A 23,702-nucleotide genomic window follows, 5' to 3' on the forward strand; every position below is an offset into this window, starting at 1 on the left:
TTTTAGGGCCTTCCTCTGACACCACCTGGTGTAGAGCTTTGCCCCAGTGATGTACTGGGCTATACGCACTACCCTCTGTAGTACCTTGCGGTTGGAGGCCGAGCAATTTCCGTACCAGGCAGTGATGCAACCGGTCTCGATGTTGCAGCTGTAGAACCTTTTGAGGATCTTAGGACCCATGCCACATCTTTTTAGTTTCCTGAGGGGGGAATATGCTTTGTTGTGCCCTCTTCACGACTGTCTTGCTGTGTTTGGACCATTCTAGTTTGTTGGTGATGTGGACACCAAGGAATTTGAAGCTCTCAACCTGCTCCACTACAGCCCTGTTGATGAGAATGGGGACGTGCTCGGTGCTCCTTTTCCTGTAGTCCACAATAATCTCCTTAGTCTTGGTTACGTTGAGGGAGAGGTTGTTATTCTGGCACCACCCAGCCAGGTCACTGACCTCCTCCCTATAGGCTGTTCCGTCGTTGTCGGTGATCAGGCCTACCACTGTTGTTTCGTCAGCAAACTTAATGATGGTGTTGGAGTCGTGCCTGGCCATGCAGTCGTGGGTGAACAGGGAGTACAGGAGGGGACTTAGCACGCACCCCTGGGGAGCTTCAGTGTTGAGGATCAGCATGGCAGATGTGTTGCTACCTACCCTCACCACCTTGGGGCGGCCCGTCAGGAAGTCCAGGATCCAGTTGCAGAGGGAGGTGTTTAGTCCCAGGTTCCTTAGCTTATTGATGAGCTTTGAGGGCACTATGGTGTTGAACACTGAGCTGTAGTCAATGAATAGCATTCTCACATAGGTGTTCCTTTTGTCCAGATGGGAAAGGGCAGTGTGGAGTGCAATCAAGATTGCATCATCTGTGGATCTGTTTGGGCGGAATGCAAATTGGAGTGGGTCTAGGGTTTCTGGGATAATGGTGTTGATGTGAGCCATAACCAGCCTTTCAAAGCACTTCATGGCTACAGATGTGAGTGCTACGGGTCTGTAGTCATTTAGGAAGGTTGCCTTTGTGTTCCTGGTGGTCTGCTTGAAGAATGTTGGTATTACAGACTCGATTAGGGACATGTTGAAAATGTCAGTGAAGAAGCCTGCCAGTTGGTCAGCACATGCCCGGAGCACACATCCTGGTAATCCATCTGGCCCCGCAGCCTTGTGTATGTTGACCTGTTTAAAGGTCTTACTCACGTCGGCTCCGGAGAGCATGATCACACAGTCATCCGGAACAGCTGATCCTCTCATGCATGCCTCAGTGTTGCTTGCCTCGAAGCGAGCAGAGAAGTGATTTAGCTCGTCTGGTAGGCTCGTGTCACTGGGCAGCTTGCGGCTGTGCTTCCCTTTGTAGTCTGTAATAGTTTGCAAGCCCTGCCACATTCGACGAGCGTCGGAGCAGGTGTGGTATGATTAAATCTTAGCCCTGTATTGACGCTTTGCCTGTTTGATGGTTCATCGCAGGGCATAGCGGGATTTCTTGTAAGCTTCCGGGTTAGAATCCCGCACCTTGAAAGCGGCAGCTCTACCCTTTAGCTCAGTGCGAATGTTGCCTGTAATACATGGATTCTGGTTGGGGTATGTACGTACAGTCACTGTGGGGACGACGTCCTAAATTCCTCTGCGTCGCTTCCTTTTGTGAATAATTGGGATGTCTGCCCTGTGGGGTGTTTGGAGAATATCGTGTGAGTCCTGCTTGCTGCTGTTGTTGTTGTTGTTGAAAAAATCTTTGTCTAATCCGAGGTAAGTGATCACTGTTCTGATATCTAGAAGCTATTTTCTGCCATAAGATACGGTTGCAGAAACATGATGTACAAAATAATTTACAAATATTGTGAGAAAAAAAAAACAGTAATAGCAGACCGTAAAATGGCGGCCATCTCCTCCGGCGCCATTTTCTTATTTTACCCCCTAGAGTCGATGTCCGCGACCATAAAAATCTGTCAGTTTTAAAAGGTAGAGATATTTTTGCATTGGATACGACTCAATCCATCGCATCCGCGGATGTCACACTTCCCGAAAACACTTCCAGAAAACACAATCGTCTGTAACGTCCGAACGGTTTGGCCTGCAAACTATTACGAACCCTCTATGGAAAGAGAAGACTCTCACAAAAACGAAAGTGTTCTCCACATTGCTCTACGACCCCCACAAACGTCTTGGGACTCGTCTAAAGTAAGTACAGCCGATGATCTTCTGTCTGTAGCGTCTGAACAGTTTGGGCTAAACACTTAACATAACCCCTCTGTGGAAAGGTGAGACTCTCACAAACACGTACATGTTGTTTTTCTCTAGGACGCCCACAGGTCTCACAAGACTCCTCTGAAGGTCCCCAGGTGTCAGTTGAAATGTTTTTATGGAAGTATTTGTGGAGACCGTTTATTGCCATAAATAAATACATGTAAAAAAAAAAGTACAATGTTTCCAATCTACAAAGATTCATTATTGTAAGGTGAGGCTCTCGCCCACACGTACATGTTATTGTGTACCTTAGCAGCACTTCCTTTTCCTCCTGTTCATACAAGTAGATGTCCATTTGAACATACCTGTGACGGAGGGGAAGTAGATGCCCACCAGCAGGGTGAAGAAGGTGGTGATGTCGTTGGCCACGTAGGGCATGTATATATCCTGGGAGGTGTCTGCAGCCGGCTCCGACATCTGGTGCTTATTTTCTACCAACATGCCTTTAGGACCGTAGTCCCCCCAGATGTTGTCTGTGGAAGATGGGGGGGGGAGGGGGATGAAGGGTGAGGATGAAGTGGAGGGATTGGAAGAGGGAGCGTAGGGGTGGTTAAGAGACGGGGAGTGAGATGAGAAGGGAGAAAAGAGAGAAAGGGAGGGAGGACAATCACTAGTCACTATCCTCTGAAGGAAGAACACTGAGTACATATGGGACTCGTCAAATCACCTGCCTCCACATGCCTGATTCCATAACTTAAGGAATTTGAGCAATTTGGAAGTGATGATGGGGGAGTGGACATCAATGTCAGAGTTCGGGAATGTCTTGAATATGTTACGATAACACAAGAGTATGTAAATTGTTCTGCCGGCCGTGGTATCCCTTCATCTCAGCCTAAATCTAGGATGGTAGTAGATGATACTATGCTGATTGAAGTGAAGACAGTTCCCCTCCATCATTGGATTTAATAAAAACAGATCCCATCAGTAAATAAACTAGACATGGAGCATGGTCCCGAAAACTTCCCCGGGTCTCTACTACTTTTTAACACCATCGAGATGGACCCGACGCATTCTTCTTTATAGGGGTCCATCTCTATAGTGTAAAGCAGATAACCAGCCGCAGACAGAGAGGGGTGTACAGCTCATCCTTGGTGTCAGTATTCCCAGCAAGGGAAAAACATCACTCTCTATTGGATGTCACGATGACATTGTACATCTTCGTTTAACATTTTACTCATTTCGCACACACTCTTATCCAGAGCCACTTCCAGTATCGACTGCATACATTTTCATATTTGTTAGTACTGGTCCCCCCGTGGGAATCGAACCCACAACCCTGGCATAGTAAGTGCCATGCTCTTCCAACTGAGCCACACGGAACCTTCCTAATCTAATTCTCATAAGAGCTTCAAGGGTAATATAGTAAGTAGTCTGAGAGGAACTGACACAGCGTTATGCTCTACTACAAATAAAAACGAATGATTGTAATCCTGGTTTCCATTAGGATAGGGTGTCAGGACTGAGGGGGAAAGAGCATTGCTTTTAGCAGTGAGGGCAGACTTTACATCATGGGAACATTCACCCCACAATTAAAGTTAGTTGCATAATTGAATCACAAAAATTGTGTGTGTGTGTGTGTGGGAGGGAGGGGTCTCTCACCTCTGATGACCCCGCTGGTCAGGCCGGGGATTCCCTGGATCACAGTGACGTTGTTGAGAGTGAAGTATTCGTTGCAGGTGGCGTTGAAGTCTGGAGAGTCACAGAACAGGGACCACAGCTTGGTGGTGACCGTCACGTTGCCCACCTTCATCGTCTTCAAACACTGGTCAAAGTTGTGGTTCTGCAACGTGCGGTTCCCCAACAGGCAAATACTGGGAGGAGGATATAGAACAAAACAGTTTTTTTAAATCTCACAGGGGGAAAAAATTGTTTTGGCCCTGGTCTTCCTGATGTAAGACCAAGAGTCATTTGTGTGTGTGGGTGTGTGTGCGCGCGCGCGCGCATATGTGTGTGAGGGTGTTCGCTTCTAGTGGTTTCTGGTTGTATTTTTCAACAAGGCCGTGAGTTCAGACTAGACTCACGGGAAGTCTGGCGGTTCGAAGGCGGTCTTGATGACTCCGGCGTAGATGGCCAGAATGGAGAGGATGACACAAGCCAGGAAGACCAGGGCCAGCTTGTTGACGTACTTGACCCCCACAAACACCACCAGGGACATGAGGGTGAGGCAGCAGGTGCCGTACACCCGCATGTTGTTGAGCAGTGCCTCCGGCTCATCCTCCTTCTTCTCTGCCTTGAAGATGGCCGCACTAGGCACAATGTAGGTCTGGGAGGAGACCGGGGGGGGGGGGGGGGGGGGGGTGTCATCAGAGACGTTCAGTTCAGTAGGGTACAGAGTTATGAAAGGTTCAGATAACAGCCTCATCAGGTGTTGTTATCCGTTCATGTATTAATGACTACAGATGAGGTAGTAGTAAAAACGACAGTATCTTTGCAAAGGATACTCACTAACAGAATCTCTATAGTACCGAGGATGTACATGGAGCCAGCGAAGGTGGTCCCCAGGTAGAAGCAGAGCCCCACAGCCCCGCCGAACTCTGGCCCCAGCGACCTTGAGATCATGTAGTAGGAGCCTCCAGCTACAGACAAACAACAATGGGGGACAGAGCCAGTCACAACCACAGCCGTGGAGAAAACTCACTTTGAGGTGGAGTGGTACATATTGTTCCCTCTGGTGCTGGAACCCAAATCGCTAAACGATTTTCATCTTAATTCTCAGTTCAAATTCTTGAAGGAAATGTCAGCCCAATTCTATTTAGTAGAAATGTACCATTATCCACAGTGAACCTACCTGGAACTACACCATTCGTAGCGATGGCACTCATTGATATGGCTGTCAGCATTGTCTGCAAAGAAGAGAGAGAAAAAAATCCCAACATTTTAGATTACGTTAAGCAAGGGCAATATTTGTGAATCTAAAATGCATGGAATCCAAAGAATTATAAATCAGGGGGGAGCTTATCTCATATTTAGTGGCTAAACGACTCAGCTGTGGCTTCTAAATCTTTAGGAACACAATCACAGACATCTGGGTAATTGATATGAGCCCCTTTTTACCTGAAACAGTCTGAAGCCAAAAAGTTAAATAGAGTTATATATAAATACTTGATGCTAAGTTAAAGCTACCAAGCTACCAAGCTACCAAGCTACCAAGCTTGCTAGGATAGGACAGATGTCCCGGCTGCAACTTCAATTTTCAATTTGCACCGAGGTGTGGAAGTGATAGGTGTGAAAGCCGTTGAGCCCAACAATGGGAGCAGGGCATTACAGCCTCCCCCACCCAAATGGAGAGACGGCTTCCCCCTGTGCAGAGGTCATCAGAGTATAGTACCCCCTTATATACACAAACATATCACTGCATGGAATAAATAGGCCCCTCAAGGATAATTCAGAGACACTACCTAATTGTCCACACAGACCATCCCATTGCACGGCTATAAGAACACACTACCCTTCTGTCAAGACAGAGGGTATTAGCCCAGGAGTCCTCAACTGGCAGCTTCATTACCCGCAAAACACCCGTCTCAACACCGACAGCGAAGAGGTGATTTCAGGCTGAGCTCTAGAAAGAGGACCGAGTTCGAGTGTGAATTCCAAATTGGATGACGGCTCAAATACATTTTTCCCCAGTCGGAGCTCGTTTTTTTCCCCAATTTTTTATTTAACGAGGTAAGTCAGTTAATAACACATTATGATTTACAATGACGGCCTAGTGGGTTAACTGCCTTGTACAGGGGCAGAACGACAGATTCTTACCTTGTCAGCTCGGGGATTCGATCTAGCAACCATTCGGTTACTGGCCCGACGCTCTAACCACTAGGCAACCTGCCACCCCAAGATACAGGCTAAGGAATAGATGAAGTGAACTAGGTTTTGCTACTACCTTCACCACTCGTCTACAGTGAATCCTTAAAGAGATGGGCGGGGCTAAAGCTTAAGAGGGTGTGAACGATGCTGAATGGGTGTAGACAAAGAAGAGCTCTCCAGTAGGTGTACCAAAGTGGAGTTACAAGTTAATCAACTTTTAAAGCAGAATTCATTTCCCATTGTTCCTCACCCGAAGTGTATGATAGACCATTTTCTAGCTCGGAGTCTCTACTTTTATCCAATGTTAAAAACACTATTTCATATTACACAACAAAGGAACCAATCCAGATGGAGGGACACAAAATAGCAATAATCATATTATGGGACATTCCTTACACAGGAGCAGGTCATGACCACAATGGCAAGGGATTCCATGATGCCGGCGGTTCCCACGATCCAGGTGAGACGCAGGAACAGGATGACCCCCAGGATGTTTTGGAGGCAGGGCAGGTACACCCCAATTAATGTGCCCAACGCGGGACTCTGTGGAGAGTGGGAGAGGAGAGTGAGAGGGAGAGAAGGCAAGGGGTCATTAGGTAGTAAGTTCCACCATATCAAATCATTCAACCCACAGAGGACGTGATTGTGTTTCAAGGGTCAACCAGAAATGATTTATTTCTTTATTTTGACCTTTATTTAACTAGGCAAGTCAGTTAATAACAAATTCTTATTTGTAAATTATAACAGATTACATTTAAGATGTTGCCTTTCATTAGGTCCAAATGCACTCATTATACAGTGCATTTGGAAAGTATTCAGACCCCTTGACTTTTTCCATATTTTGCTATGTTACAGCCTTATTCTAAAATTGATTAAATTGTCTCCACCCCCCTCAATCTACACACAATACCCCATAATGACAAAGCAAAAACTGTTTATTTTTTAATTTTGGGAAAAGTATATTTAAAAAATGAAATATGACATTTACATACGTATTCAGACCCTTTACTCAGTACTTTGTTGAAGAACCTCTGGCAGCAGTTACAGCCTCGAGTCTTCTTGGGTATGACGCTACAAGATTGGCACACCTGTATTTGGCGAGTTTCTCCCATTCTTCCCTAAAGATCTTCTAAAACTCTGTCAGGTTGGAAGAGTAGTGTTGCAGCAAGAGGTCTATTCGGGTCTCTCCAGAGATGTTTGATCAGGTTCAAGTCCAGGCTCTGGCTGGGCCATTCAAGGACATGAATTGTCCTGAAGCCACTCCTGTGTTGTCTTGGTTGTGTGTTTAGGGTTTTTTTCCTGTTGGAAGGTTTTCATCAACAATCACTCTGTACTTTGATGCGTTCATCTTTCCCTCGATCCTGACTAGTCTCCCAGTCCCTGCTGCTGAAAATCTTCTCCACCGCATGATGCTGCCACCACCATGCTTCACCGTAGGGATGGTGCCAGGTCTCCTCCAGACGTGATGCTTGGCATTCAGGCCAAAGAGTTCAATCTTGGTTTCATCAGACAAGAGAATCTTGTTTCTCATGGGCTGAGAGTTCTTTAGGTGCCTTTTGGTTTCCGTCTGGCCACTCTACCATAAAGGCCTGATTGGTGGTGCTGCGGAGATGGTTGTCCTTCGAGATGGTTCTCCCATTTCCACAGAGGAACTTTGTCAGAGTGACCATCGGGTTCTTGGTCACCTCCCTGACCAAGGCCCTTCTCCCCCGATTGCTCAGTTTGGTTGGGCGGCCAGCTAAAGGAAGAGTCTTGGTGGTTCCAAACTTCTTCCATTTAAGAATGATGGAGGCCACTGTGTTCTTGGGGACCTTCAATGCTGCAGAAATGTTTTAGTTCCCTTTCCCAGATCTGTGCCGCGAATCAATCCGGTCTCCTTCGACCTCATTGCTTGGTTTTGTCAACAGTGGACCCTTACATAGACAGGTGTGTGCCTTTCCAAATCATGTCCAATCAATTGAATTTACCACAGTTGGACTCCAATCAAGTTGTAGAAACATCTTAAGGATGATCAAAGGAAACAGGATAAACCTGAGCTCAATTTCTAGTCACAGAGTAAATACTTTAATTTGTAATAAATTTGCATTTACATCTCAAAAAACCTGTTTTCGCTTTGTTATAATGTGTGTAGATTGATGAGGATTTTTTAACCTAGAACAGGATTAGAATAAAATAACAAACAAAATGTGGAAAAAGTGAAGGGGTCTGAATACTTTCCGAATGCACTGTATGTTGGTATTCCCATCCACCACCATGGTGTACCACCTAAATATCACATTGCTCAGAATGCTGGGCTAGCCAACATCCCACCCTCTGCCTATTAGAACAAAACACACAAGGAGAAAAAAAGAATAGCAGAAAACGCTTTTTTACAAAAAAAAGGGATACATTAGTCATTATAGCTTGGGAACACGGGTTTCTTTTCTTGAACCATTAACAGGCTTTCAGCATGCTTTTAGAGAAGGGCACTCGACATGTAATGCCATGACACACATGACTGATGATTGGCTGAAAGAAAGTGTATAATAATAAGACAGTGGGAGCTGTACTGTTAGATTTCAGTGCCATCTTTTGACATTATTGGACATTATGTGTTTTTGGCAAAACATATGTGTTGTGGCTTTTCAACCTCTGCCATATCGTGAATTCAGAATTTTCTTTAATGCAAGCTACTTGAATGTAAAGCATAAAGTGTGGTATTCTGCAAGGCAGCTCTCTTGGCCCTATACGGTTCTCTATTTTTTACTAATGATCTACCACAAGCATTAAACAAAGCATGTGTGTCTATGTACGCTGATAATTCTCAACATTATACTCTAGTAACCACAGCTAATTATATTTTTGTAACCCTAAACAAAGTTGCAGTCAGTTTTGGAATGGGTGGCTAGTAATAAACTAGTCCTGAACATATCTAAAACTAAAAAGCATTGTATTTGGTATGAATCATTCTTGAACTCAATTCATTCTTGGTAATGAATTATGTGGCTGTTGAGAATGTTGAGGAGACTAAACTTCTTGGTGTCAACTTAAGACTGTAAATTGTCATGGTATTGATTAAATTGTTGGAAAGATGGGGATAGGTCTGACTATGATAAAGAGATGTCCAGCCTTTTTGGGCCCACAGTCGACAAAACAAGTCCTGCTGGCTCTAGTTTTATATAATCTTTAATACTGCCCGGTGATATGGTAAAGTGCTGCAAAGAAGTATTGGGACATTGTGTGTTTTGTCCATTAAATGTGGATGCTACCACGGTTACGGCTAATCCTGAATGAATCGTGAATAATGATGAGTGAGAAAGTTAGACGCACAAATATCATACCCACCCAAAAATGCTAACCTCCCCTGTTATTGTAATGGTGAGAGGTTAGCATGTCTTGGGGGTATGATATAAAATGCTAACCTCCCCTGTTATTGTAATGGTGAGAGGTTAGCATGTCTTGGGGGTATGATATAAAATGCTAATCTCCATTGTTATTGTAATGGTGAGAGGTTAGCATGTCTTGGGGGTATGATATAAAATGCTAACCTCCCCTGTTATTGTAATGGTGAGAGGTTAGCATGTCTTGGGGGTATGATATTTGTGCATCTAACTTTCTCACATTTCTATTCTTACACGTTCTATTCTTATTTACAATAAAAGTGACTCGATACATTATATACACAATTCATTTATATAAATGCACAGTGAAGCAAAGAGGCCCACCCTGTACCGTGATGGAACCTTCAAGACATTTGATCACAGGCATCACCCTCACATGTACATTCCATCAAAAGGGAAGTTTCACAACAGCTCAAAAAAGGGGGCACCACAATTGTTAAAATTGTCCCAATGGAGTACCATCCCTTATTTGTCCAAAGTGGTAGCTACCTTTTTGACCATCTCTCAATCTAAACCCAAAGGAAAGTCCCACTGATCGTGGTCTGAGAGGGGAGGACAAGAAAGAGGTGTCAACTTTTCCCCCTTTGAGCCATCCTTAGCAGTCTGAGACCAATGTGATTGGCATGGGAAAGGGTTTGTGGTTACAATGGAATTGCCGCACCACTTAGAAAACAAATGTTGGACGGTGGGTATTTCCTTTGGATTTTAAGCAACAAACTGGGGTAGGACAACAACAACTTAATAAAAGGTTTTTCCAGGCTGGAACTGTGGGAAAAGAGGTATAAAGGACGGGGTTGTATGTCAGACACATGTAAGAGAAAGAGGCCTTCTGTTCTTAAAAAAAGGACAGCGCCTGATTAACAGCATCAGATAAAGCAACTGAACAGCAAATAAATTCAGCCCAGTAGAAAAAAAGATTGCTTGAATGATTATCAATCATGCTTTCATCCCAAGGACCACACTGGTCCCTTCAACTATCACACTGTCTCAAGAGGAGGTACTCTGCTTGACTTATTGCACAACACCCAGACCACCACCTGGCACCCTCTCCCATGTCGAACTCTGGTGGAGTACCAATACAGATACATTTCAGACACAGACCTGGATTCACTTCTTGCTGTGGTGGTGGCTTTAGTGGAGGGCGTGGTGGTGGTGGCTTTAGGGGAGGGCGTGTTGGTGGTGGCTTTAGGGGAGGCCGTGGTGGTGGCTTTAGGGGAGGCCGTGGTGGTGGCTTTGGGGAGGGCGTGGTGGTGGCTTTAGGGGAGGGCGTGGTGGTGGTGGCTTTAGGGGAGGGCGTGGTGGTGGTGGTGGCTTTAGGGGAGGGCGTGGTGGTGGTGGTGGCTTTAGGGGAGGGCGTGGTGGTGGCTTTAGGGGAGGGCGTGGTGGAGGCTTTAGGTGAGGGCGTGGTGGTGGTGGCTTTAGGGGAGGGCGTGGTGGAGGCTTTAGGGGAGGGCGTGGTGGTGGCTTTAGGGGAGGGCGTGGTGGTGGCTTTAGGGGAGGGCGTGGTGGTGGTGGTGGCTTTAGGGGAGGGCGTGGTGTGGTGGATTTAGGGGAGGGCGTGGTGGTGGCTTTAGGGGAGGGCGTGGTGGTGGCTTTAGGCGTGGTGATGGTGGCTTTAGGCGTGGTGGTGGTGGCTTTAGGGGAGGGCGTGGTGGTGGTGGCTTTAGGGGAGGGCGTGGTGGTGGTGGTGGCTTTAGGGCAGGTGGTGGTGGCTTTAGGGGAGGTGGTGTTGGCTTTAGGGGAGGGCGTGGTGGTGGATTTAGGGGAGGGCGTGGTGGTGGATTTAGGGGAGGGCGTGGTGGTGGATTTAGGCGTGGTGGTGGTGGCGGCTTTAGGGGAGGTGGTGGCGGCTTTAGGGGAGGGCGTGGTGGTGGTGGCTTTAGGGGAGGGCGTGGTGGAGGCTTTAGGGGAGGTGGTGGTGGAGGCTTTAGGGGAGGTGGTGGTGGAGGCTTTAGGGGAGGTGGTGGTGGCTTTAGGGGAGGGCGTGGTGGAGGCTTTAGGGGAGGGCGTGGTGGAGGCTTTAGGGGAGGGCGTGGTGGAGGCTTTAGGGGAGGTGGTGGTGGAGGCTTTAGGGGAGGGCGTGGTGGAGGCTTTAGGGGAGGTGGTGGTGGAGGCTTTAGGGGAGGTGGTGGTGGCTTTAGGGGAGGTGGTGGTGGCTTTAGGGGAAGGCGTAGTGGTGGTGGCTTTAGGGGAGGGCGTAGTGGTGGTGGCTTTAGGGGAGGGCGTGGTGGAGGCTTTAGGGGAGGGCGTGGTGGAGGCTTTAGGGGAGGGCGTGGTGGAGGCTTTAGGGGAGGGCGTGGTGGTGGCTTTAGGGGAGGGCGTGGTGGTGGTGGTGGCTTTAGGGGAGGTGGTGGTGGCTTTAGGGGAGGGCGTGGTGGTGGCTTTAGGGGAGGGCGTGGTGGTGGTGGTGGCTTTAGGGGAGGGCGTGGTGGTGGCTTTATGGGAGGTGGTGGTGGTGGCTTTATGGGAGGTGGTGGTGGTGGCTTTATGGGAGGTGGTGGTGGCGTCTTTAGGGGAGGACGTGGCGTCTTTAGGGGAGGTGGTGGTGGCTTTAGGGGAGGGCGTGGTGGCTTTAGGGGAGGGCGTGGTGGAGGCTTTCGGGGAGGGCGTGGTGGAGGCTTTAGGGGAGGGCGTGGTGGAGGCTTTAGGGGAGGGCGTGGTGGAGGCTTTCGGGGAGGGCGTGGTGGAGGCTTTCGGGGAGGGCGTGGTGGAGGCTTTCGGGGAGGGCGTGGTGGAGGCTTTCGGGGAGGGCGTGGTGGCGGCTTTCGGGGAGGGCGTGGTGGCTTTAGGGGAGGTGGTGGTGGCTTTAGGGGAGGTGGTGGTGGCTTTAGGGGAGGTGGTGGTGGCTTTAGGGGAGGGGGTGGTGGCTTTACGGGAGGGCGTGGTGGTGGCGGCTTTAGGGGAGGGCGTGGTGGCGGCGGCTTTAGGGGAGGGCGTGGTGGCGTCTTTAGGGGAGGTAGTGGTGGCTTTAGGGGAGGTGGTGGTGGCTTTAGGGGAGGTGGTGGTGGCTTTAGGGAAGGTGGTGGCGGCTTTAGGGGAGGGTGGTGGCGGCTTTGGGGAGGTGGTGGCGTCTTTAGGGGAGGGCGTGGTGGTGGTGGCTTTAGGGGAGGGCGTGGTGGTGGCGGCTTTAGGGGAGGGCGTGGTGGTGGCGGCTTTAGGGGAGGGCGGTGGTGGCGGCTTTAGGGGAGGGCGGTGGTGGCGGCTTTAGGGGAGGGCGGTGGTGGCGGCTTTAGGGGAGGGCGTGGCGGCTTTAGGGGAGGTGGTGGTGGCTTTAGGGGAGGTGGTGGTGGCTTTAGGGGAGGTGGTGGTGGTGGCTTTAGGGGAGGGCGTGGTGGCGGCTTTAGGGGAGGTGGTGGCGGCTTTAGGGGAGGTGGTGGCGGCTTTAGGGGAGGGCGTGGCGGCTTTAGGGGAGGGCGTGGCGTCTTTAGGGGAGGGCGTGGCGTCTTTAGGGGAGGGCGTGGTGGTGGCGGCTTTAGGGGAGGGCGGTGGTGGCGGCTTTAGGGGAGGGCGGTGGTGGCGGCTTTAGGGGAGGGCGGTGGTGGCGGCTTTAGGGGAGGGCGGTGGTGGCGGCTTTAGGGGAGGGCGGTGGTGGCGGCTTTAGGGGAGGGCGGTGGTGGCGGCTTTAGGGGAGGGCGGTGGTGGCGGCTTTAGGGGAGGGCGGTGGTGGCGGCTTTAGGGGAGGGCGGTGGTGGCGGCTTTAGGGGAGGGCGGTGGTGGCGGCTTTAGGGGAGGGCGGTGGTGGCGGCTTTAGGGGAGGGCGGTGGTGGCGGCTTTAGGGGAGGGCGGTGGTGGTGGCTTTAGGGGAGGGCGTGGTGGTGGTGGTGGCTTTAGGGGAGGGCGTGGTGGTGGTGGTGGCTTTAGGGGAGGGCGTGGTGGTGGCTTTAGGGGAGGGCGTGGTGGTGGTGGTGGCTTTAGGGGAGGGCGTGGTGGTGGCTTTATGGGAGGTGGTGGTGGTGGCTTTAGGGGAGGACGTGGTGGAGGCTTTCGGGGAGGGCGTGGTGGAGGCTTTAGGGGAGGGCGTGGTGGAGGCTTTAGGGGAGGGCGTGGTGGAGGCTTTAGGGGAGGGCGTGGTGGAGGCTTTCGGGGAGGGCGTGGTGGAGGCTTTCGGGGAGGGCGTGGTGGAGGCTTTCGGGGAGGGCGTGGTGGCGGCTTTCGGGGAGGGCGTGGTGGCGGCTTTCGGGGAGGGCGTGGTGGCGGCTTTCGGGGAGGGCGTGGTGGCGGCATTCGGGGAGGGCGTGGTGGTGGCTTTAGGGGAGGGCGTGGTGGCTTTAGGGGAGGTGGTGGTGTCTTTAGGGGAGGTGGTGGTGGTGGCGGCTTTAGGGGAGGTGGTGGTGGCTTTAGGGGAGGGCGTGGCGTCTTTAGGGGAGGGCGTGGCGTCTTTAGGGGAGGGCGTGGTGGTGGTGGCTTTAGGGGAGGTGGTGGTGGCTTTAGGGGAGAGCGTGGTGGTGGTGGCTTTAGGGGAGGGCGTGGTGGCGTCTTTAGGGGAGGTGGTGGTGGCTTTAGGGGAGGGCGTGGCGTCTTTAGGGGAGGTGGTGGCGGCTTTAGGGGAGGGCGTGGTGGTGGTGGCTTTAGGGGAGGGCGTGGTGGTGGTGGCTTTAGGGGAGGTGGTGGTGGCTTTAGGGGAGAGCGTGGTGGTGGTGGCTTTAGGGGAGGGCGTGGTGGCGTCTTTAGGGGAGGTGGTGGTGGCTTTAGGGGAGGGCGTGGCGTCTTTAGGGGAAGTGGTGGTGGCTTTAGGGGAGGGCGTGGTGGTGGTGGCTTTATGGGAGGGCGTGGTGGCGGCTTTAGGGGAGGGCGTGGTGGTGGTGGTGGCTTTAGGGGAGGGCGTGGTGGTGGTGGTGGCTTTAGGGGAGGGCGTGGTGGTGGCTTTAGGGGAGGGCGTGGTGGTGGTGGTGGCTTTAGGGGAGGGCGTGGTGGTGGCTTTATGGGAGGTGGTGGTGGTGGCTTTATGGGAGGTGGTGGTGGTGGCTTTATGGGAGGTGGTGGTGGCGTCTTTAGGGGAGGTGGTGGCGGCTTTAGGGGAGGGCGTGGTGGTGGTGGTGGCTTTAGGGGAGGGCGTGGTGGTGGTGGTGGCTTTAGGGGAGGGCGTGGTGGTGGCTTTAGGGGAGGGCGTGGTGGTGGTGGTGGCTTTAGGGGAGGGCGTGGTGGTGGCTTTATGGGAGGTGGTGGTGGTGGCTTTATGGGAGGTGGTGGTGGTGGCTTTATGGGAGGTGGTGGTGGCGTCTTTAGGGGAGGACGTGGTGGAGGCTTTCGGGGAGGGCGTGGTGGAGGCTTTAGGGGAGGGCGTGGTGGAGGCTTTAGGGGAGGGCGTGGTGGAGGCTTTCGGGGAGGGCGTGGTGGAGGCTTTCGGGGAGGGCGTGGTGGAGGCTTTCGGGGAGGGCGTGGTGGCGGCATTCGGGGAGGGCGTGGTGGTGGCTTTAGGGGAGGGCGTGGTGGCTTTAGGGGAGGTGGTGGTGTCTTTAGGGGAGGTGGTGGTGGTGGCGGCTTTAGGGGAGGTGGTGGTGGCTTTAGGGGAGGGCGTGGCGTCTTTAGGGGAGGTGGTGGTGGCTTTAGGGGAGGGCGTGGTGGTGGTGGCTTTAGGGGAGGTGGTGGTGGCTTTAGGGGAGAGCGTGGTGGTGGTGGCTTTAGGGGAGGGCGTGGTGGTGTCTTTAGGGGAGGTGGTGGTGGCTTTAGGGGAGGGCGTGGCGTCTTTAGGGGAGGTGGTGGCGGCTTTAGGGGAGGGCGTGGTGGTGGTGGCTTTAGGGGAGGGCGTGGTGGTGGTGGCTTTAGGGGAGGTGGTGGTGGCTTTAGGGGAGAGCGTGGTGGTGGTGGCTTTAGGGGAGGGCGTGGTGGCGTCTTTAGGGGAGGTGGTGGTGGCTTTAGGGGAGGGCGTGGTGTCTTTAGGGGAAGTGGTGGTGGCTTTAGGGGAGGGCGTGGTGGTGGTGGCTTTAGGGGAGGGCGTGGTGGTGGTGGCTTTAGGGGAGGGCGGTGGTGGCGGCTTTAGGGGAGGGCGTGGTGGCGGCTTTAGGGGAGGGCGGTGGTGGTGGCTTTAGGGGAGGGCGTGGTGGTGGTGGCTTTAGGGGAGGTGGTGGTGGTGGTGGCTTTAGGGGAGGCGTGGTGGTGGCTTTAGGGGAGGGTGTGGTGGTGGCTTTTAGGGGAGGGTGTGGTGCTAGCCTTAGGGGAGGGCGTGGCCGTGGCGGCTTTAGGGGAGGGCGTGGTGGTGGTGTCTTTAGGGGAGGTGGTGGTGGCTTTAGGGGAGGGCGTGGTGGAGGCTTTCGAGGAGGGCGTGGTGGTGGCTTTAGGGGAGGGCGTGGTGGTGGTGGCTTTAGGGGAGGGCGTGGTGGTGGCTTTAGGGGAGGGCGTGGTGGTGGCTTTAGGGGAGGGCGTGGTGGTGGTGGCTTTAGGGGAGGGCGTGGTGGTGGTGGCTTTAGGGGAGGGCGTGGTGGTGGTGGCTTTAGGGGAGGGCGTGGTGGTGGTGGCTTTAGGGGAGGGCGTGGTGGTGGTGGCTTTAGGGGAGGGCGTGGTGGTGGTGGCTTTAGGGGAGGGCGTGGTGGTAGCTTTAGGGGAGGGCGTGGTGGTGGCTTTAGGGGTGGGCGTGGTGGTAGCTTTAGGGGAGGGCGTGGTGGTGGATTTAGGAGAGGGCGTCGTTGTGGATTTAGGGGAGGGCGTGGTGGTGGTGGCTTTAGGGGAGGGCGTGGTGGTGGTGGCTTTAGGGGAGGGCGTGGTGGTAGCTTTAGGGGAGGGCGTGGTGGTGGCTTTAGGGGAGGGCGTGGTGGTGGCTTGTTTGAAGCATAAAAAATATAAAGCCAACAGTGATCAATCACACTTTAGCTCATTTAGACAAACAAAGTGAGCATGTTTACATGTCCTCTGTGCTACACACTGAATGTTTTCTCTGGTCAAAGACCCTGTTCTGGAATTATTTATTCAGAACTTTTTTTAAAAAGGCACCATTAATCAACAGTAAATATGTATGACGGGATACACTAACCAAGTGAAGACATTTTAAAACCTGGAAACAATGATATGTCCTAAATACCGACAGTCTAAGCAAAGCCGTTTCCTCCATACTTGAGAACACCCACACGTTGAGAGGATTACATTCGCCTTGTCATTATCACCAATATCAGACAGTAGGAGTCTGTTGTGCTTAGAAGTGGCTTGTGTCACTAAAAGTGTATCTGGAATTGAAAAACGTTATTGTTCTCCACACTGTGGAGACAACAGGCTCACCTTGACTGGTTTCTTACTCCTGGCTGGCCCCTCCTCATCGTCTGCCTCCTCGTGCTCTTTGACCCCCTGAGTGAGGTTGGTGTAGTTGGCCAACTTGTTGAGCAGCGAGGACACCATGGGGTTGCTGTCCATCTCTTCCTGTGAAAAAAAAAAAAAAAAAAAAAAACAGAACACAAAAAGTATCATAACACATCTTGGCATGCATGCTCTCTACATAAAAGGTCAGACAAATAACCCGATAACCGGAGTGGTGGGTGAAACCATCAAGAGGAATTTCAAAATTGTACACAAATCAAAGTAGATTGGAATAGTTTTGCTGAAGTTAATTATAGTAGAGGAGTAGAAATGGATTTCCCAGTATAAGGGATCACTAGCACAGAGGTCAGAGGGCAGACAAATGGCATTACACAGTAGAAATTGATTTCCCAGTATAAGGGATCGCTAGCACAGAGAGGTCAGAGGGCAGCCAAATGGCATTAGACAGTAGAAAGCTGGATGAGTATAAAAGAGGGAAAGCCCCTTTCTTCACTTTTAACATTGAATCCCAGGTCAAACGCCTATGTCAAAGGTCATTATTGGACGTTGACAGTTACCTCGAAGAGGGCCATGTTCTTCCCGTCATATAGATTCCCTTTGTCATGGTCTGTGTTGTTAATGAAGGGACTGCTTTCCTTTGGCATGCCATCGCCTGTGGAAGCAAAAGAGACAGTTGATGAGAAAACAAACCTCCATTGCGGTCATTGAAGTGACTGTTCGGCTGATGGAAGAAAATGCATGACAGAGTAGATTAAAGGTTGCAAGATCGAATCCCCCGAGCTGACAAGGTTAAAAAAAAAATCTGTTGTTCTGCCCCTGAACAAGGCAGTTATAACCCACTGTTCCTAGGCCGTCATTGAAAATAAGAATTTGTTCTTAACTGACTTGCCTAGTTAAATTAAAGGTCAAATTAAAAATTAAATTAAAAAGATTAAACTGGCCGTTAACCAGAGGTGAACCTTAAATCAGAAGAAAATATGGCAAAAGCTAAAACCAACCAGTTTGTTTAGAAGACAACTCAACTACTCCAACTGTCCCTTCAATGAGTTTCAGGTCCTCCCCTGAGTCGTTCTCTACTGGGACATGAAGGACCATCACGGTGATGGGATGTCTATACTCTGGTGGGAATTGTTCATTGATCCAGCTATTAAAACTTGCAACGGAGTAAAACACACATCCCCCTCACGGTTTGATATGGTTCAAAAACATCTCGAATGTAATTTCCATTGATTTACATTGGGTCGCAGGCTATAAATAGACTAGCCTCGACTAATGCTTAAAACTCAGAAGAAAAAGAGAATGTCAATCAAATACTGTAACTGCCACTGCTACAGAGGGCAGTAAGTGCTGGAAAGTGGAGATTATTCCTACTGAGCTACTGTAGTCTCTCATTAGTGTTAGCGTCAGTCTGGCTAGCCGATTGTATCAACAGAGAGGAAACTACAGACCAAGACAGAGAATGAAGACTAAACAAAACAAGGGGAATTTAGTTTGTTTGGTCTGTGTTAAAAACGGCAACCCGGCTTTAAAGCCAACTTTTTTATAACAATCAAAGAAAATGAGAGGCAACTGTAGCAAATGACTCAAGCTTATGATTCTCCTCCAGTGTTTATGCTGCAATAGTTTGTGTCAGGGGGCTAGGGTCAGTCTGTTATATCTGGAGTATTTCTCCTGTCTTATCCAGTGTCCTGTGTGAATTTAAGTATGGTCCTTATAATTCTCTCCCTCCCGGGGAACCTGAGCCCTAGGACCATGCCTCAGTACGACCTGGCCTGATGACATCTTGCTGTCCCCAGTGCACCTGGTCGTGCTGCTGCTCCAGTTTCAACTGTTCTGCCTGCAGCTATGGAACCTTGACCTGTTCACCGGACGTACTACCTGTCCCAGACCTGCTGTTTTTGACTCTTGCGCGCCTGCTGTCTGTAACTCTGAATGCTCAGCTATGAAATGCCAACTGACATTTACTCCTGAGGTGCTGACCTGTTGCACCCTCGACAACTACTGTGATTATTATTATATGACCCTGCTGGTCATCTATGAACGTTTGAACATCTTGGCCATGTTCTGTTATAATCTCCACCCGGCACAGCCAGAAGAGGATTGGCAACCCCTCAGAGCCTGGTTCCTCTCTAGGTTTCTTGATAGGTTCCTGCCTTTCTAAGGCGTTTTTCCTGGCCACTGTGCTTCTACATCTGCCTTTGTGATATCGGCTAGTGTAAAAAGGGCTTTAATAAAGTGGAAAGAAAAAGTATGTGAATCTGAATTTCTGCAAAAATTGGTCATAAAATTAGATGTGATATTCATCTTAATCACAACAGCAGGCAAACACAGTCTGCTCAAACTAATAACACACAAATTATTGTATTTATTTTGTCTATATTGAATACATCATTTAACCATTCACAGTGTAGGTTGGAAAAAGTATGTGAACCCCCCCCTAGGCTAATGATTGGAGTCAGGAGTCAGCTACCCTGGAGTACAATCATTGAGACGAGATTGGAGATGTTGGTTAGAGCTGCCCTGGCACATAAAAGAAAAACCTCACGAAATTTGAGTTTGCTATTCACAAGAAGCATTGCCTGATGTGAACCATGCCTCGAACAAAAGAGATCTCAGAAGACCCAAGATTAAGAATTGCTGACTTGCATAAAGCTGGAAAGGGTTACCAAATTATCTCTAAAAGCATTGATGATCATCAGTCCACAGTAAGACAAATTGTCTATAAATGGTGAAAGTTCAGCACGGGTGCCAACATCTCTGTTGACGAGTCTACGATACGTAAAACACTAAACAAGAATATTCATGGGACACCACGGAAGAAGCCACTGCTGTCCAAAAAAAAGCATTGATGCACGTCTGAAGTTTGCAAAAAAAGCATCTGGATGTTCCACAGCGCTACTGGAAAAATACTCTAGGACAGATTAAACTAAAGTTGAGTTGTTTGGAAGGAACACACAACACTAAGTGTGGAGAAAAAAAGGCACAGCACACCAACATCAAAACCTCATCCCAACTGTAAAGTATTGTGACGGGGGAGTCATGGTTTTGGAGCTGCTTTTCTGCCTCAGGGCCTGGACAGCTTGCTATCATCAACGGAAAAATGAATTGCCAATTTTATCAAGAAATTTTGCAGGAGAATGTAAGGCCTGTCCACCAATTGAAGGTTAACAGATGTTGGGTGACGCAAGAGGACAACGACCAAAACACAGAAGTTAAAAACAGCAAAATGGTTTCTAGGGAAGAAAATACATCTTCTGGAGTGACCCAGTCAGTCCTGACCTCAAAACAATTGAGGTGCTGTGGCATGACCTCAAGAGAGCGGTTAACACCAGACATCCCAAGAATATGAACTGAAACAGTTTTGTAAAGAGGAATGGTCCAAAATTCTTCATGACCGTTGCGCAGGTCTGATCCGCAACTACAGAAAATGTTTGGTTGAGTATTAAATCCAAAGGTTCACTAACTTTTCCCACCCTGCACTGTGAATATTTACATGGTGTGTTCAATAAAGACATGAAAACTTGATTGTTGGTGTGTTATTAGTTTAAGCAGACTGTGTTTGTCTATTGTTGTGACTTAGATGAAGATCAGATAAAATGTTAAGACTAATTTATGCAGAAATCCAGGTAATTCAAAAGGGTTCACATACTTTTTCTTGCCACTGCACATTTGATTGATTAATGCTAAATAACGTTTCCTCAGAAATGGTCAATAAGATGCTTTAGGTCACTTAATATTTTTGCAATACAATGCTCTACATTGTTCGCCCAGCAAAAATTAAATATCTTAAATATGCAGGCATAATTCATCCCATATCTTGAATCTAAAAAGGAGGAAGTCCTGAAAATGCTACCTTACACTAATGATAATGCCGTTTCCAGAGACTAATAGTGGAACCTTTCCTCTTGTGAGGGCTCATATCAGCACACTGGAAGGTGGCGTCGTCATGTGTCTGACCACAACATTCTAGCACCAAACTGTGAGCCGAGTCGGCACTTCCTCGGCATTCTGCAAAACAAATGTTTTGAGTAAGCGGAGAAGTGGACAGCCTCTAACATATGGGGTTAATTAAGATACCAATGGTCTACGTATAGCACTACCGAGATACAATGTGAGAGTGTCTCCTGTTTCAACACACCCGGTAGCCAGAGTCTCCTGTTTCAACACACCCGGTAACCAGAGCGTCTCCTGTTTCAACACACCCGGTAACCAGAGTCTCCTGTTTCAACACACCCGGTAACCAGAGTCTCTCCTATTTTCAACACACCCAGTAACCAGAGCGTCTCCTATTTTCAACACACCCGGTAACCAGAGCGTCTCCTGTTTCAACACACCCGGTAACCAAAGCGTCTCCTGTTTCAACACACCCGGTAACCAGAGCGTCTCCTGTTTCAACACACCCGGTAACCAGAGCGTCTCCTGTTTCAACACACCCGGTAACCAGAGCGTCTCCTGTTTCAACACACCCGGTAACCAGAGCGTCTCCTGTTTCAACACACCCGGTAACCAGAGCGTCTCTCCTGTTTCAACACACCCGGTAACCAGAGCGTCTCTCCTGTTTCAACACACCCGGTAACCAGAGCGTCTCTCCTGTTTCAACACACCCGGTAACCAGAGTGTCTCCTGTTTCCAACACACCCGGTAACCAGAGCATCTCCTGTTTCAACACACCCGGTAACCAGAGCGTCTCCTGTTTCAACACACCCGGTAACCAGTCTCTCTCCTGTTTCAACACACCCGGTAACCAGAGCGTCTCCTGTTTCAACACACCCGGTAACCAGTCTCTCTCCTGTTTCAACACACCCGGTAACCAGAGCGTCTCCTGTTTCAACACACCCGGTAACCAGTCTCTCTCCTGTTTCAACACACCCGGTAACCAGAGTGTCTCCTATCCCCACCCATTGAAGTGATTATATGAGTCAGCCAAATCCATTCATTCATATGGATTCTGGTGGAATGCGACATTTGACCGCTGTGTAACTTTTGCTGCTTGATCCTGCTGCTGGGAATAAAAGGCTTGTAGCCGAAGCCCTGTGGTAACCGTAACCGTGGTAACCGTAGAGAGAGTCAGAACGTCCTTGTGTTACACGCAGAGCAGAGAGCTTATGGTGAATGAATTGATAGTGTGTGTGGGGGAAGGGATAACATAAATATAGGGAATGTGAGTAAATATGTGGCGGGGCGAGGGGGTAGCAACTCCACGTCTGAAACAGTCTGAAACAGTACACGCTACAGGTAATCGTTGGCTTTAATGACGCTAAATCCCAACGTCATCAAATCCCCTTTGAACCAAGGTTTAATTCCTGTGTGCTGGGCCTAGTCTTAGTGCGGCGCTGAAGTAATTGCAGCATTACCATGTGTGTAAATGGAACACAGTGTAAGGATGATCCAACAGAATTCATTGGTCTGGATTCCTTTTCAACTGGAGACACTATTTATGGCACCAATAGCAGGTAATCCTACGACCTATGGAAAGTGAAAGTACGAAATTGCATTGACCTATTGCTGAGAGACAATTGCATATTTATTATTCAAGCCAATGTTTCAGGTCAACAATCCAATTCTCAGGTTTCCCAGAGCCATAAATGTACTGTAGCTGCGATCTATGCCAATGAAGCTGCAGAATCCCTGGATCATGCCCTATCATCCGACAACACAGCAGGTGAAGAGATCCAAAGTCCACCAAATGAGCATCAACACCTCCTCACACTGATCTCTGTCACTCACAGGATGGATCCATGTGCTAACCAGAGACATGTTGTTATGCAAGGAGCTGAAAAGGCCACGGGAGCATCGCTCAAGATGACAATGAGATTGAACATTCGTTAGCATGGTACTCTCTATGGGTCTGATAGTCAGCTAGAACTCCAGACAGACTGTCTGGAGCATCTTATCAGAAGTATAGGAGGGACGGGGTCAATGTTAGAGGGAGTAAAAAGGGGGAGGAGGTTAGTGTGTCTAGCCTTGACAGTAAATAAAAAGTGTGTGGGTGTGTATGCGCGTGTATTTGTGAGTGAACGAATGTGTGTGTATTGCAACATGCCCGAGTGTGTGTACATGTGAAAGAAAGGGGGTGGGGGGGGGGGGGGGGGCGTCAAGGGAGCACTACGGGAAAAGTCTCTGGAGACATGGTCCAGTTTCATATTGGCTAGCCGACCACGGCCAAGATGGTGACCTACTTTACAGACATGTGGGCGCGTCATTGCTGCCGTCATAGGTGCCTTTTCAAGGTAGGCAGCTACTCCAGGCCAGACAATGGACCTCTTCAAATTAGATAACTAGCTGGAGAGAGACAGAGGGTGGGTGAGCATCAGAGTGGGTGAGAAGGCCAGAGAGAGCACGAGAGAGAAAAACACACACCGTTCTGAAAGGGTGCGAGTCGGGAAAGAGTCCGCTGCTGATTGGGCTGACAGTCGTTATTCTCTGCAGCAACGTTGCGTGTCGCTAAACCCCATCTTGTTTTGCCTAAACCCATCTCGTTTTGCCTAAACCCATCTCGTTTTGCCTAAACCCATCTCGTTTTGCCTAAACCCATCTCGTTTTGCCTAAACCCATCTCGTTTTGCCTAAACCCATCTCGTTTTGCCTAAACCCATCTCGTTTTGCCTAAACCCATCTCGTTTTGCCTAAACCCATCTCGTTTTGCCTAAACCCATCTCGTTTTGCCTAAACCCATCTCGTTTTGCCTAAACCCATCTCGTTTTGCCTAAACCCATCTCGTTTTGCCTAAACCCATCTCGTTTTGCCTAAACCCATCTTGTTTTGCCTCAGCCGGCTGCTCAAGAAGAATACCCAAATTCTTGTCATTCTTCCCTAAATCTGTACACAACAAACATTCACACTGACCCAGGTCAGCTCTGATAGAAGATACGGGAACCACGCGGTGCCATTTTCAGTGTGTTCTCTTGGTCTCCGACTGTATAGTTTCATTGATGCTTCTCTACGTCATAGTATAAAGGTCAAAACAACCACAGAGAATCGCCATGTACTAAACAAGCCGTGGGCTGTTAAATGGTAGAGTATCTTCCTCATAGTAATGTAAGATTCTGA

The 23,702-nt window shown here is 49.6% G+C and overlaps 1 protein-coding gene and 1 non-coding gene across 10 annotated transcripts in view; both read right to left on the minus strand.

Annotated features, from left to right (window-relative positions):
- LOC110535210 (solute carrier family 12 member 7) overlaps positions 1-23,702 on the minus strand; it is a 128,051-nt gene that overhangs the window by 49,107 nt on the left and 55,242 nt on the right. For all 9 annotated transcript variants that reach the window (XM_090189277.1, XM_090189274.1, XM_090189272.1 and 6 more), the window contains exons 2-9: positions 17,211-17,305; positions 16,618-16,755; positions 6,425-6,571; positions 5,013-5,067; positions 4,670-4,800; positions 4,246-4,487; positions 3,824-4,035; positions 2,530-2,697 (exon numbers count right to left, since the gene is read on the minus strand). In XM_090189277.1, the coding sequence (XP_090045403.1) occupies positions 2,530-2,697; positions 3,824-4,035; positions 4,246-4,487; positions 4,670-4,800; positions 5,013-5,067; positions 6,425-6,571; positions 16,618-16,755; positions 17,211-17,305 (1,188 nt within the window). The remainder of the gene's footprint in view (positions 1-2,529; positions 2,698-3,823; positions 4,036-4,245; positions 4,488-4,669; positions 4,801-5,012; positions 5,068-6,424; positions 6,572-16,617; positions 16,756-17,210; positions 17,306-23,702) is intronic.
- trnav-uac (transfer RNA valine (anticodon UAC)) lies at positions 3,470-3,546 on the minus strand. Its single transcript has one exon. It is a non-coding gene; the product is annotated as a tRNA-Val (tRNA).

This window comes from Oncorhynchus mykiss, chromosome 11, assembly GCF_057628025.1.
Source record: "Oncorhynchus mykiss isolate SJ-2025 chromosome 11, ASM5762802v1, whole genome shotgun sequence".
NCBI classification, from domain to species: Eukaryota; Metazoa; Chordata; class Actinopteri; order Salmoniformes; family Salmonidae; genus Oncorhynchus; species Oncorhynchus mykiss.